This window comes from Kogia breviceps, chromosome 18 (assembly GCF_026419965.1).
Source record: "Kogia breviceps isolate mKogBre1 chromosome 18, mKogBre1 haplotype 1, whole genome shotgun sequence".
Taxonomy (NCBI): Eukaryota; Metazoa; Chordata; class Mammalia; order Artiodactyla; family Physeteridae; genus Kogia; species Kogia breviceps.
The window spans coordinates 5,634,443-5,646,949 of NC_081327.1; the positions used below are offsets into that span (position 1 = coordinate 5,634,443).

At 61.4% G+C, this 12,507-nt stretch overlaps 1 protein-coding gene and 1 long non-coding RNA gene across 2 annotated transcripts; one reads left to right on the forward strand and one right to left on the reverse strand.

Annotated features, from left to right (window-relative positions):
• Positions 1 to 3: 3 nt before the first annotated feature.
• On the reverse strand, positions 4 to 2,514 carry LOC136793002 (uncharacterized). Its single transcript, XR_010837681.1, has 2 exons — positions 1,981 to 2,514; positions 4 to 218 (listed from the first exon to the last, which is right to left on the reverse strand). It is a non-coding gene; the product is annotated as an uncharacterized lncRNA (long non-coding RNA).
• A 3,192-nt stretch (positions 2,515 to 5,706) lies between these two features.
• On the forward strand, positions 5,707 to 9,784 carry LOC136793074 (proline-rich protein 36-like). Its single transcript, XM_067019640.1, is given in 4 exon segments — positions 5,707 to 5,766; positions 6,159 to 6,674; positions 6,676 to 9,194; positions 9,362 to 9,784. Coding segments are annotated over 3 exon segments (1,251 nt in total). The 3' UTR covers positions 7,351 to 9,194; positions 9,362 to 9,784.
• The last annotated feature ends 2,723 nt before the right edge of the window (positions 9,785 to 12,507 follow it).

Genomic DNA, 12,507 nt, shown 5'->3' on the forward strand with positions numbered 1-12,507 from the left:
GTGTGTTGTTACAAACCACTACGTTTGCTAGAGCAACCAGGGAAAGGAACACAGCGTAGAATTCCTCAGGGCGGTGGAAGGTGTTGCTGAGAAAGCATTTGAGCAAAGACTGGAAGAAGGGGAGAGAGAGAGGCAGGCAGGAGAGGTCCGCAGAAGAAGCATTCCAGGCAGAGAACCGGCAGTGCAAAGGTCCTGAGGCATGGCTGGTGTGGCTGGAGCTGAGGGAGCGAGGGAGAGAGAGGGTGGAGAGGTGACGGAAGGGGAAGATGGTGGCCGGTGCGATTTGAGCAGAGGAAGGACAGACTCCCACTGGGTGTCCTCTCCACAGTCTCCCCTGAGCAGCCCCCCATCCTGTCCTGTACGCTTCCCCCAGGGCCCCCTGTCCCTCGGGGTCTGGCCCGTGCAGCTGGATGCTTGCCCTCCCCAGCTCTCAGGCTGGGAGGAAGACACAAGTGGATGGATGTAAAGACCCCCAGTCCCAGTGGTGGGGTGTTTTAACAGGGGTCCCATGGGACAAAGTGGTGGCCATGGGAAGATGAGGGGTCCTGGGGGAGCTGGCTGAGGGGTGTTCCCCGGGGAGCCAGTGGGAAGGGAGGGAGGGCCCATTCCAGAATTAGAAACAGCCCAGATTGAGACCTGGAATGTTGAGGGAGATGATTTCTCCAGTAGCTATTTGAGGAGGTGATAAAGAGATAAGGGTGGATCCTGGCAGGTCCACAGCCCACAGGGCCTCCAAGAGCAGCTGAGGGGCTGGACCTGGTCCAGGGCAATGGGTAGGGCTGTGAGCGGGGGGGGGGGGGGGGGCAGGTCGGTCCTGGGTGCAGAAAGACCCTCTGGGGCCACGTGGGGGAAGGCTGGAGGCTGGGAGGCCCAGGGGGAAGCTGAGGGTCCCGATGGGAGAGGACGAGGCCTGAGTCAGGACCCTGGGGGCAGAGTGGAGGTGACAAGAGAATCAGGGCAGGCTCGGGGGGGTGAGGGAGAGGCGCAGGGAAGGAGGTACCCGGTGTCTGGCCCCGGGACCTGGGGGCCAGTAGGGCCACCCCAACAGATGGGACCGAGGGAGGAGGAGTGGGTGTGGGGGACACGCTGAGCTCAGGGGGATGTAAGAAGTGTGACAGGCCGGGTGACATCAGGGGAGGAGGCCCAGGGTCAGGGACCCAGGAGATGGTTTTAGGGTTCATGGGCCTAAAACTGTGAGGGAGGAACATGGGCAAAAGAGGGGGCCCCCATCAGGTGGCAGGCAGGTAGGGGGGACCTGGAGGCACAGGGAGGCCGTGGGCAGGGAGGGGCAGGCAGGGCTCCAGCCTGGGGCGTCTCCCCGAGCCCGCCTCCGGCTGTGCTCCACCCAGACGGTAAATTCTGAGAGGGACACAAGAAAGAAGGGGGGGGGGGGGCTGGGAGCAGGCGCCGGCAGGACACGCTGACCTGTGGTGATGGGGGCACTTGGGCTTGGCGGGTTCTGGTTCCCAAGACCTCCGAGGTCAAAGGGCAACTTGTAAAGTGAAAAGTCAAGCAGCACGTGAGGGGAACTGCTGGGGTCCCGGGACACCACAACCCGGGGAGCCCCCCCACACCCGCCCAGTCTCCGACTCTCTCTGTCCTCCCTTTGGGCCCCTCGCGTGGGCGGGCGCTCTTTCTGGGCGTCTCTGTCTCTCCGTGTCCCTCTCAGCTTCTGGGGCCCGCTCCTGCCCCTTGGGCCTGTCGCCTGTCCCATCGCGTCCCAGACAGCCTGGCGGGGCTCCCTGAGTGTTTCTATTCCTGGGCCTGAGTGATCTTCCCAGGTGCCTTCTCACTGGTGGCCTAATATGGTCAGAGCGGGAGCCCAGAGGACACGGGTGGGACCTGGGGAGGGGGCGTGGGGGTCCCTGCAGCCTCCCTCCTCCTGCTCCCCGCCCCCCACCCCCCGCCAGGCGCTAACCCCTCCTGCTCTGCAGCCTAGAGGACAGGCAGGCTGGGCCAGTGCACGGATTGAGCGCTTACCGTTTGCCCCTATACGGTGGGTGCAGACGGGCCCACGCAGCCTCGAAAGCCCCCACCTGCTGGGGCCACCCCACTTCTCACAAGCCTGAGTCAGGCTGTCCCTTCCCTGGGCGTCCAGCCAGGCTGGTCCCAGGGCATCTGCTGGCGGGGGCTCCTGGGATCCCCGGTGGCCCTTTGGGGGCGCCCCACACGGGCCCCCAGGGGCCTCTCAGTGCTGGCCTGGTTGCAGGAGGGAAGGAGGGGGGCCGGTCACGTGGAACGTGCAGGGAGAGGTGACAGCTGTCCCGTGCCCCCGGGTGCTGACAGCTGAGGCCCAATTTAGCTCTCGGAGCCCGGAGCTAGCCAGATAAGGCAGTGAGGGGTGCAGCCCCGCCCCCAGGGCACCCCTTAAATCACCCTGTTGGGCCCTGGGGGTGGCCGCCAGCGATGCCAGGTGAGAGGGGCTGCTCTCCTTCCTGACTCCCCGCGTCCCGCCTGCACCGTGCTGGCCCCCTCTCTACGGCTCTCCCGGCTCTCCCCTCTCTCTCTGTCTCTGTCTCTGTCTCTGTCTCTGTCTCTCTCTCTGTCTCTGTCTCTCTCTGTCATCTCTCTCCCTCTCATCTCTCCATCAGTCTTTCTATCTCTTCCAATCTCCGACCCTTCCGCTCTCCATTTCTCCCCATCCTGTTCCTAACTCTACCTCTGTCCTTCTTTCTCTGTCTCTCTCGCCCCATCCTCTCTCCCTTGTCTCTGTCTTCCCATGTCTATCTAATCTCTCTTCATCTCTTTCTGTGTATCTCTCCTGTCTCTTTCCATTTCTTGGTCTGTCTCTGTCTCCCCATCTCTGACCCTTCCACCCGTCTCTCTCCCTTCTTCCCTGTGCGTGTGTCTGTCTGTCTGTCTGTCTCTCTCCTCACTTCTCTCTTGGTCTCTCTCAATCGCTCCCTGTGTGTCTCTCTGCCTGTCCCTGACTTTCTCTCCCCGTCTCTCTCTGACCCTACCTCTCCGTCGCCCCGGATGGAGGCCGCCCGGGGCCTGTGCTGCGGTTTCTGCTGAATAAAGCTGTTTCTGTCCTCACCTCTCCGCTCCTCTCGCCTCCTTTCCTTTCTCATCCCTCTGCCTCTGAGCTCAGCACCCCCGCCCTGAACCCGGGTGGGTGGAGGTCGGGAACCCGGGGCTGGGGTCGGGCTCGGGGGGTCGGGGTTCCTCCCTCCCAGAGACTGCAAGACACAGAGGCTGAGAGAAAAACCGAGAGATGGATGCAGAGGGAGACCCAGAGACAGCGAGAGACAGGGACTCAGAGACAGAGACAGACTGGGATGGGGGCCATAGACTCAGAGATGGGAGAGCCAGCGGGACAGCAGGACCGAGATACGCGGAGAAACACAAGAGGGAGACGGGGCGACGTCTCCATCTCAGAGACAGGGAGATGCAGAGACACGGAGAGAGATTCGGAGGCCGAGAGACGGAGGCTGGACGGTGCCGCGCATCCCCCCAGACACAGACACGGCAGACAGGGCTGGGCGGCCCCCTCCCCCTCCCGCCAGGCGGTGCCAGGCCCCAGACAACGGGCCCTTGTCCTGACGGGGCCTTGACTGTCGGGGCAGCTGGGGGCTGGGCTGGCTGGGCCCCGGTGTTGGGGGGGAGGGGCGGCCACCAGAAGCCTGGCCTTGGCCTCCACCCTCAGACTCCCCCTCCTCCCAGCCTCCCTCCTGGGGTCTCTGCCCACTCCCAGCCTGCTTTCTGCTCTGCCGGGGAAGGGGACAGGCACTTATGGAGCACCTGCTGGATGTGCCTGAAATGCCTCCGTGCCCCTCCTGACACCCTCGTCTCCCCTGTCCCTTCCTCTGTGCCCTCTGCTTGTTCTTCCTGGGCTTCTGGCTCCCTTCCTTGGAAAAGATGGGCATTTATTAAGGTCCTAGTGTTTGCCAGGCAATTTCCATACACTGTCTCTGCACCTTATCCTCTTTTTGCTCTCCTGTCCCTTCCACCGTTTCCTTTCCCTTCTTCCTGATCTGCCTGGTCTCTCCTGCAAGGAAATGGGCATTTATTGAGCACCTACTGTGTGCCAGGGAATTTACAAACCCTGTCTCCTCTCTTATTATATACTCCCTTTTCTCCCCCCAATTCTTTTCTTCCTTCTCTATTCATTTCCTCTCCTTTCTGACTCTGCTTCCTCCTAGGGGAGAGAACGAACATATATTGAGGACCTACTGTGTGCCGGGCAGTTTACACACCATCTCACCCTTCCTCACACAGTCTCCTTCCCCTGTCTCTCCTCTGTCCTCTCCTTGTCTTTCTGGGCTCTCTGTTCTCTGCCAAGGCAAGGAACACACATATATTGAGTACCTATGGTATACCAAGCAATTGCTTGTGCTTTCTCTACCCTCCTCTCGCCCTCTCATCTCCACTGACCTGTGGTTTCTGCTGTCCTCTGCTTCTTTCTGCTCTCTGCCGGGATTGGAACTGGGCATTTACAGAGCACCTATCGTGTGCCTGGTAATTTCCTTCCACTCCCCCCCCCGCTTGATTCTCCCTGTCCCTTAATCTCTGAGTTCTCCTTATTTTCTACTCTGTCTCCCCTTTCTGGGGGGAAGAAAACAAGCATTTATGGAGCACCTACTGTAGGCCAGGCAGTTAACACCCCACCTCATCTTCTCTTGCCTCTTTCTCCCTGCCCCGCTCCCTGCCAGCTTCTCCCTTCCTGCGTTCTCTGGGCCTTCCTCGGGAAAGGGAACAAGCATTAACGTGCCCTGTGATTTGCCGGAACTGCCTCCTCTGACATCACCTCCTCCCTCTGCTCCATCCTGTCGCCTCCTCGGCCAACCTTCCTCTCACCGGTGTCTTCCTCTCGCTTGCCTTCTCTTCCAAGGAGGACAGTATGCATTCATTGAGCGCCTCCTGTGTACCTCGCCCACACGCTCGCACGGTCTCTTCCTCACTTCCTCTCTTCTCCGTGGCTCCTGCTCTCCTGCAGCTTCTCCCCTTCTTCTCCACCCTGCCACCTCTCTCCTGGGGGAGGAACTAGGCATGTACTGAGCGCCTGCTGTGTGCTACTCCTATCAGCTGTCTGTCTGTCCCAGCCTGCCTCACAGGCCCCACGCTCCCTTCTCTCCCCCTCTCTGCTTGCTCTCCTCCTCCTGGCTGCCTCCTCTGCTCGCTGCCAGGAAGGGGGACGGGCACGTATTAAGTGCCTATTGTGTACCCACTGCTTTACCTAAACTGTCTCCTTGCAGCACAGCCTCTCCTGTGCACTCTCTCTGCTGGCGTTTACCCTCCCCCCCTCCTTTCCCGCCTGTGTTCTTTCTCCCGGCAAGAGAACCAACCAACACTTAAGAACACCAACCGTATGCCTAGCTATTTCCACCCCTGGCCCTCCCTCCTTTGGCTGTCTTTCCTCCCGCTTCTCCTCTGCGGTGGTTTCTTCACTTCCTTTCTGACTTGGCTCCTCTCTCCCGAAGAAGGGAATGAATGGGCATTGATTGAGCGCCAGCTGTGTGCCAGCATCCCCTCCTCACACTCTCCCCCTCCCCCTTTCCCTCCCTCTCTACCGCCTCTTCTCTCCCTTCCCGCTCTCCGCGTTCTCCACCAGGAAAGGGTTGCGGCCCTAATTAAGCACCGACTGCGTGCTGGGCGGTTCACACGCGCTGCTGCCTCTCCTTAGACCCTGGGCTCCCCCCGCCCCCTCCTCTCCTTCTCCTCTTCCTTCTCTGCAGCGGAGGCTCTCAATGTTTCCAGACGGAAGGCATGTGGGCAGCGATCTCAGCCGCCACGGCCGTAGAAGGGGCCCATCGTTTTCACCTCAGGGTGCCGGGCACCGCGAGCTGGTGACCGACTGGGGCTCCACACCTGGACTTCCTCACGGGGGAGAAGGAAATGGGCATCACAGCAGCCACTCCCTAGGGCGGGGGAGGCAGGGGTGACTGAGGAGACCAGGAGGGAAAGTAGGGCAGGCAGTGCCAGGACGTGCCCACGGGAGCGCGGAGGGGGCGCCGATTCTGCTTTTGGTCGTTGAGTCCAGACTCGTCGCCCTCGTGGCCCCCGCCCCCGAGAAGCAGCTGAGGAAACTGAGGCTCAGGCGGGGAAGAGGATCGCCCGCCACTCGGCCCCCTGTGTCTCCCCCCGTCTGTGAGCCTCGGGGGGCCCCCTCCCCCCTTCTCTGGATCTCTCCCCGATTCCCAGTCCCTCTCTCTCACTAGCTCTCCCTCCCCTCCCTCCCTCCCGTCTTCTGGATCTCGTTCTCTCTGCATCTCTCGCTCCATCGTTTTTCTCCTTCTCTCCTGCCCCTCCGTCTCACACACGCTTCCGGTGCCTCTGCCCCGTCAGTTTCTCTTGACACACACGTCGTCCTCCGGGCGAGGACTTCGCTCGCACTGTGCCGCCGCCCCAATCAGGTCCTTTGCATTCTTTCTTCGCGCTGCCGCTCCCCCCCCTCCCTCCTCCCCCACCTGGTCTGTCTCGGTCTTCTGTCCATCTGTCCGTCTCTCCACAGCCCCGCTCACAGGCTTCCTTCCCCTCACCCTTATCTTTCTCCCCGACCCGCATACCTTCCTCCTCTTTCACTCACACACACGCGCTCCTCCCCACCCCACTTCTCCCCGCTAAACCGCGCTCGCACCCTTCCTTCCTTTACACCTTCCTCCGCCGCAGCCCCGGCGTGGCTCCCCTGCGCCGTCACGCCCGGCCTTTCTGGAGGCCCTTCCGCTCCTCCTTCGGCCTTTGCCCGCCCCCCGCTCCGGGCTCCCGCCCCGACGGGGTGGGGTGCGGAGCCCCCAGTCCTGGGCTTCCCGCTCTGGGCTCCGGGGCCGCCCCGCGCCCCCCCTGCCTCGGCCGCTGCTGCGCCTCCCGTCTGTGCCCGCGCCCCCTTCTCCTCGTTGCCGTTCCTCGCGTGCACGCGTCACGCGGCCTCTGCCGCAGCTCCTGCTCCTCCCCTCTCCGCCCAGGGGCTGCTACTTCCTTCCCGTCCTAGCCTCCCTCGCTCGGTGTCCCGGCCTCTTCTTCCCACGGGCTCTCGCCTGCGGACTCCCGGCCCCGCCTCCCCCGGCGCTGCCCTTCCGGCCGCCCCCTCGGGCCTCTGCGCAGCCTCGTCTCCGCCTCTCACGGCCTCTTGCTCCCACAGCCCGGGGCTTGCCGCGGCCCCCCGGCCCGGCCCCGCTCGCCTCGCGCAGCCGGGGCGGCCCCTGCGGTAGAAGCGCCGGGGGCGGGACGGACGGCCGCCTCCCCGCGCTGGCGGTATTTTTATCCTGTCTCGGAACAGACGGTCCTGTGACTGTTTCACGGTTCACGGAATTCATTTCATGTCCTGCCAGGTCCTGGGACCGTCGGCTGCACGTTTTGGCCGCCCGCAGCTCACCGTTAACTGGGACACGGGGACACTGTCCCGTGACCTGACGCAAGCCTGCCCTTCCCTCCCGCCCCCCCCCCCCGTTTCTCCCCCTCTCCCTCCTCCTTTCCGAGCCCCGCTCCTCCTCTCCCCTCTATCCACCTGGCTCTCTGCTGTCACCCCTGCGGCTTTGTTCTGTTTTCCCCGCTGTCGCTCGTTGCTCTCCCCCCGTCACCAAGTGCCCTCGGGGTGGCCGCCCGGGCGTCCAGGAGGGACACTGTCCTCTGCGGGCCGGGCCGGGGTCTGAGGAGCCGCCGCCCTCCCCTCCCGCCGTCTCCTGGCCTCGCGCTGCAGCCCAGTCTTGCCTTACTTTCCACTTCTCTCATCTCCTCCGTGTTCCCCGGTCCCTTCCTGCCACCACGTGCCTCCCCGCGGGCCTCCCTCCAGCCTCTCCTCAGCCTGGACCTCCCCCTCCCCTTGGCCTCCAAGGGTGTGTGTGCGCGACACTGGCGGGACCCCTCTCTCCCCCTCCCTCCATCCTCTGCTCCCTCCTTTCCTCCTCTCCCTCTCTCCGTGCCGGCTCTCACACACACAGATACACACACTCACACTCATTCTCTTCTCATCTTCTTTTTCCCGTCTCCCCTCCACCCTTTTCTCTCCCTCGGTCTCTCCTCCCCTCCCTCTCGGGTCTCCCCGAGTCTCTCCCTCTTTCCTCCCCGGCTCTCTGGGCATCTCCGCAGGGCTCACACCCCTTCTCCCTCCGCTGGCCTCTCTCCCGTCTCCTCCCCTCCCTCTCGGGTCTGTCTCCCGAGCGGTCCTCTCCCCCCTTCGCCCCATCTCTCCTCTCCTCCAGCCTCCCCGTCTCCCTCTTTTCCTTCTCCCCCTCCTGTACCTCTGCCCTTGGCTTCCTCTCCTCTCCTGTCTCCCTTCTACTTTCTCTACCTGGTTTCTCCTCTGCCCCTTTCCTTTTTTCTACTTGCTCCCTTCCTCCTCGCCGCTCCAGTTCGCCCCTTTTCTCTCCTTCAAAACCACCTGCCTCTTTCTCTCCTCCTTCCCCTGCCCTGGCCTCAATGCCTCCTCCTCCTCCTCCCTCTCTTCCTTCCGTTTCCTCTTCTGGCCTCTCACCCTCCTGCCCTCCCCTCTGGGCCCCCGGCCGCCCCATCTCCTCTCCCCTGTCCCTCTCCTCTCCCCTCTTTTCCTGTTTTCTCCCCCCTCCTCCTCTCTCTCCGACCGTCTCCCTCCCCGCCCCCTCCCCGCCCCTCCCCAGCTCTCTTCCCACCTGTCTTTCCCTGTTTCTCCCCCTCTGGCCCCTTCTCTCGGGGCCTCCCTGTCTCTGTGCCTCCCATTTCTCTGCCTATTCTCCCCTGAGCGCCCCCCTCTCTCCTCCTCCTGTTTTCCCTGCCCTTCCTCTCCCCTCCTCACATCCGTCTCTTCTCTCCTCGCTGAATCTTTCCTTCTCCTCATCCCTCCTCTTTCTCACTCTCCGGTTTCTCTTTCTAGCCCCTCGCACCTTCTTTCAGTCTCTCTCCTCTCCCAATCCGTCATCTCACCGCCTCTGTCTCTCTCTGTCTCGGGAGGCCCCTGCCCTGCCCAGCACCCCTCCCCCGCGCGTCCTCGCCCTGAGGGCTCCAGGGGCTCCACTCCCCCTTTCCCTCTCCTGCCCTTGGGGCTCTGAGGTTTCCAAGTTCTGAGCAGATGGGGAGTCGACCCAGGGAGCCCAGGGCCGGGCTGTCACGCCACAGTCCCCGAGGTGGAAGGGCCTTTGTGACCCCCATTTTCTCTCTCTTTTTCTGTCTGCCCTGGACTTTGCACACTGCCCGGAGGGATCAAGTCTGCGCCAGGTGCAGGAGGGACGAAACGAGGAACAGGCTCAGAGGCAGGGAGCAAGCTGCCTAAAGACGCACAGCACGTAAGTGGCGGGGCCAGGACAGCGGGGGCCGCCCTACAAGTGGCTGGGAATCTGCTCCTTCCCGACTCTGCTGAGGCCTGGACTCGGGCCCGAGCTCGGTGAGAGGGGGGCTGCCGCCCTTCCGCTCCGCTCCCCTTCCCAGCCCTCCACCGTCCTGTCTTCCTCAGGCGGCGCGAAGCACAGCAGCAGCGGGGCGGCCTCCCGCGAGCCCACTTCACAGATGAGAAAACAGGCGCCTGGTGTTCCTGAGGACCAGCATCTGCTAAGGCAGAGACTTCATGGGAACCCCAACCTTCCCAAAGGATCGACCGTGCCCCCTCTAGGGCCCTTCTCTCCGCTGAGACGGACCACATGGGTCAGCGTGATGCCCGACCTCCCCCAGTACCGCCTGAGAGGCCTTCGCAGACTGGCTGTGATCTTCCTACGCCACCTACTGGCAAAGGACAAAACTGCAACCCAGCTCTAATAAACACTGGGAATGACCCCGACAAAAAAGAGGACAGTGCCAGGGGGTGGCAGAGGGGCTGGGGGAGAATTTGCAAAATTCTGTAAAAATTAAAAACTTTACTTCTAACCAATACATAAACATACTCAGCAGCTTCTTGCTATGCCGACTTGAATCTCCAGACTTCACGGGTGTTTTCAAGTCATGCTATGGGCAGGTTCTCCCCTGCACTGCCATGGAAATGCACATGTCGCTGCTTGGGGAAATAAAGGAGAGGGGGATTTGGTTTACACAACTTGCTAGGGAGGCCAGTTCTAGGAACTGGGCCAAACTGAGCTTGTTTCCTCTGCAATGACCTTGCTGGATGGAAGCTGGATACAAGCAAAGGTGAGTGGTTGACCGCCAGAGAGGCCCCAGCCACTGGCCCCTGATCCTCACCTGGAGTCTCTCTGAGGCCTAAATAAAGAAACCTCTAGAACTGTTTCCAGAAGCTACCTGCTACAATGCACAATTTGGGGGTGGCAAAGATTCTTTAAAAATACTAAAATCAGCCTTATATACTTTAAAAGACTGCTTGTCAAACAACTCTGTTTTAAATACGTCCAAATGACAATATGAAAGCCCAGGCTGGGAGAGAAGTTTCCTCAGTGCCAGGGAACGGGTGACATTTTGTGGGGCAGAGAAGGGCATCCAAGAGGTGAGGCAGGAAGTTGGGGAGGGGGGCATTCCTTTCACTGAGCCGGAGGCTAGGGTCAGGAAGCAGGAGGGGGAGAGGGAGGGCTGAGCTCAGTGGGACAGAGAGAAAGGAATGTGGCAGCAAGAGGAGGGATGGGGCTGTGGAGGGCTGGAGGGCGGAGAACGGCGCCTGCAGTCTGGCCTGGTGGCATCTAATTGAATCATTCATTGAGGCTGGGGGTGATAATTCATGAGGCCGAGGAGGAGGAAGAGATCAGAAACGAATGGGCCTCAAAGGCCAGGCTGAGGGGCTGGGATTTTGCCCTGACGGCACCGGGGAGCCGTGGGAGGGCTGGCTGGGAGCAGCGGAGTCGGGGCAGCTCTGGTGTCAGAAAGCCCTCCATGAAGGGGATGGACTGGAGGGGGCACACGGGAGGCCAGGGAGGAGGTACCGGTGGGAGAGGACGAGGCCAGGGCTGGGGCCGTGGGGGCAGTGACGAAAGAACAAGGCAGGGAGGAACAGTGGGTAGGGCAGGCCAGCACTCTGGTCTGCGAGGCCAGGCAGCTGGAGGCACCGCTCACAGGGTAGGATCCCGGGGCGGCACCTACTTCCCCGGTGGTCCCTGAGGAACATCCTGCGGAAGGAGCCTGGGGTCAGGAGAACCTGGAGGGGAGTCTGGGTTGGAGACGGGCTCGGGTGCCACCAAGGAGGAGGGACCCTCCCGTGTGACGGGTGGCAGTGAGACCATCCCCCAGGAGGTCCCCAGCCGGGGCTGCGTCCCGCAGACGCACGCACACGTGTGGGGAATAACGCAGGTACACGGGGATTCCTGCAGCCCTGGTCCATGGACAGGGGACCAATGACATCCACTCTGAGCCGGCCACGTGGTGGAACGAGGACGCACTCCACATCAGAGATGGAAGCCCCTCCAACTTACATCAGGTGGTGATGGTGGGGGGCTAGGGCAACATGGTTTTGCAAAACCTACGTACGTACGCATTTGCTTGTTCCTGGAGGGAGCGGCTCCCGGGCACAGGAGCCTGAAAGCTCAGACTGCCCATCCCCACCCCGGCGAGGGGGCGGCTGTCAGGCCGGGGTGAGCAGAAAGCTCTCTCTTTGGACCCACTGCATCTTCTGAGCTGTGCGCTATATCCCCAGACACCCTGATCAACGAAAAGAAACAGTGACTACGCTCTCCAGGAATGGGCAACAATTCGATGAGAAGCGAGCCCCAGGGAGCCTGCACGAGCTCGGACACTGACTAGAAGATGCCACAGGGTAACCCTGCCGGCTTGAGAGCGTCAAAAACAGTCTGAGAGGAAAAGAATGTGGAACTCCTCTCAGGGTCCAGTGGCTAAGACTCCACGCTCCCAATGCAGGGGGCCTGGGTTCGATCCCTGGTCAGGGAATTCGATCCCACATGCCGCAACTAAGAGCTCGAACGCCGCAACTACGCATCCCACGTGTGCAACTAAGGCCCAGCACGGCCAAATAAATAATAAATACATAAAAATAACGTAATTAGATTGACAAAGACCTCAAACCTCCAGCCACTAAAAAAATAACAAAATGGGGACTTCCCTGGTGATGCAGTGGTAAAGAATCCGCCTGCCAATGCAGGGGACACGGGTTCGAGCCCTGGTCCGGGAGGATCCCACGTGCCGCGGAGCAGCTGGGCCCATGAGCCACAACTACTGAGCCTGCGATCTAGAGCCCGCGAGCCACAACTATTGAGCCTGGGTGTCACAACTACTGAAGCCCGCACGCCTAGAGCCCACGCTCTGCAACAAGAGAGGCCACTGCAATGAGAAGCCCGTGCACCGCAATGAAAAGTAGCCCCTGCTCGCCGCAACTAGAGAAAGCCCGCATGCAGCAACAAAGACCCAACGCAGCCAAAATAAAAATAAGATAAATAAAATAAATTAATTAAAAAAAATACCAAGGCAATGTGAATCAGCGGGAGGCTTTGGGGCTCTCAGGCTGCTTGTCACTGTGCAGAGGGGCGTGGCCGGTCGCCCAGGGAGTGGGCTCTGAGCTCCCAGGGGGCTGCAGGCAAGAGGTGCAGCAGGATCAGAGTCCAAGGGCATCTGAGGACAGAGGTGGCACATGGAGGTCTCAGCAACGTCAGATGAATCACAAGAGGAATTCAAAACCACAAATACCGCCCTGGAGCAAAGGACAGGAAGAGTTCT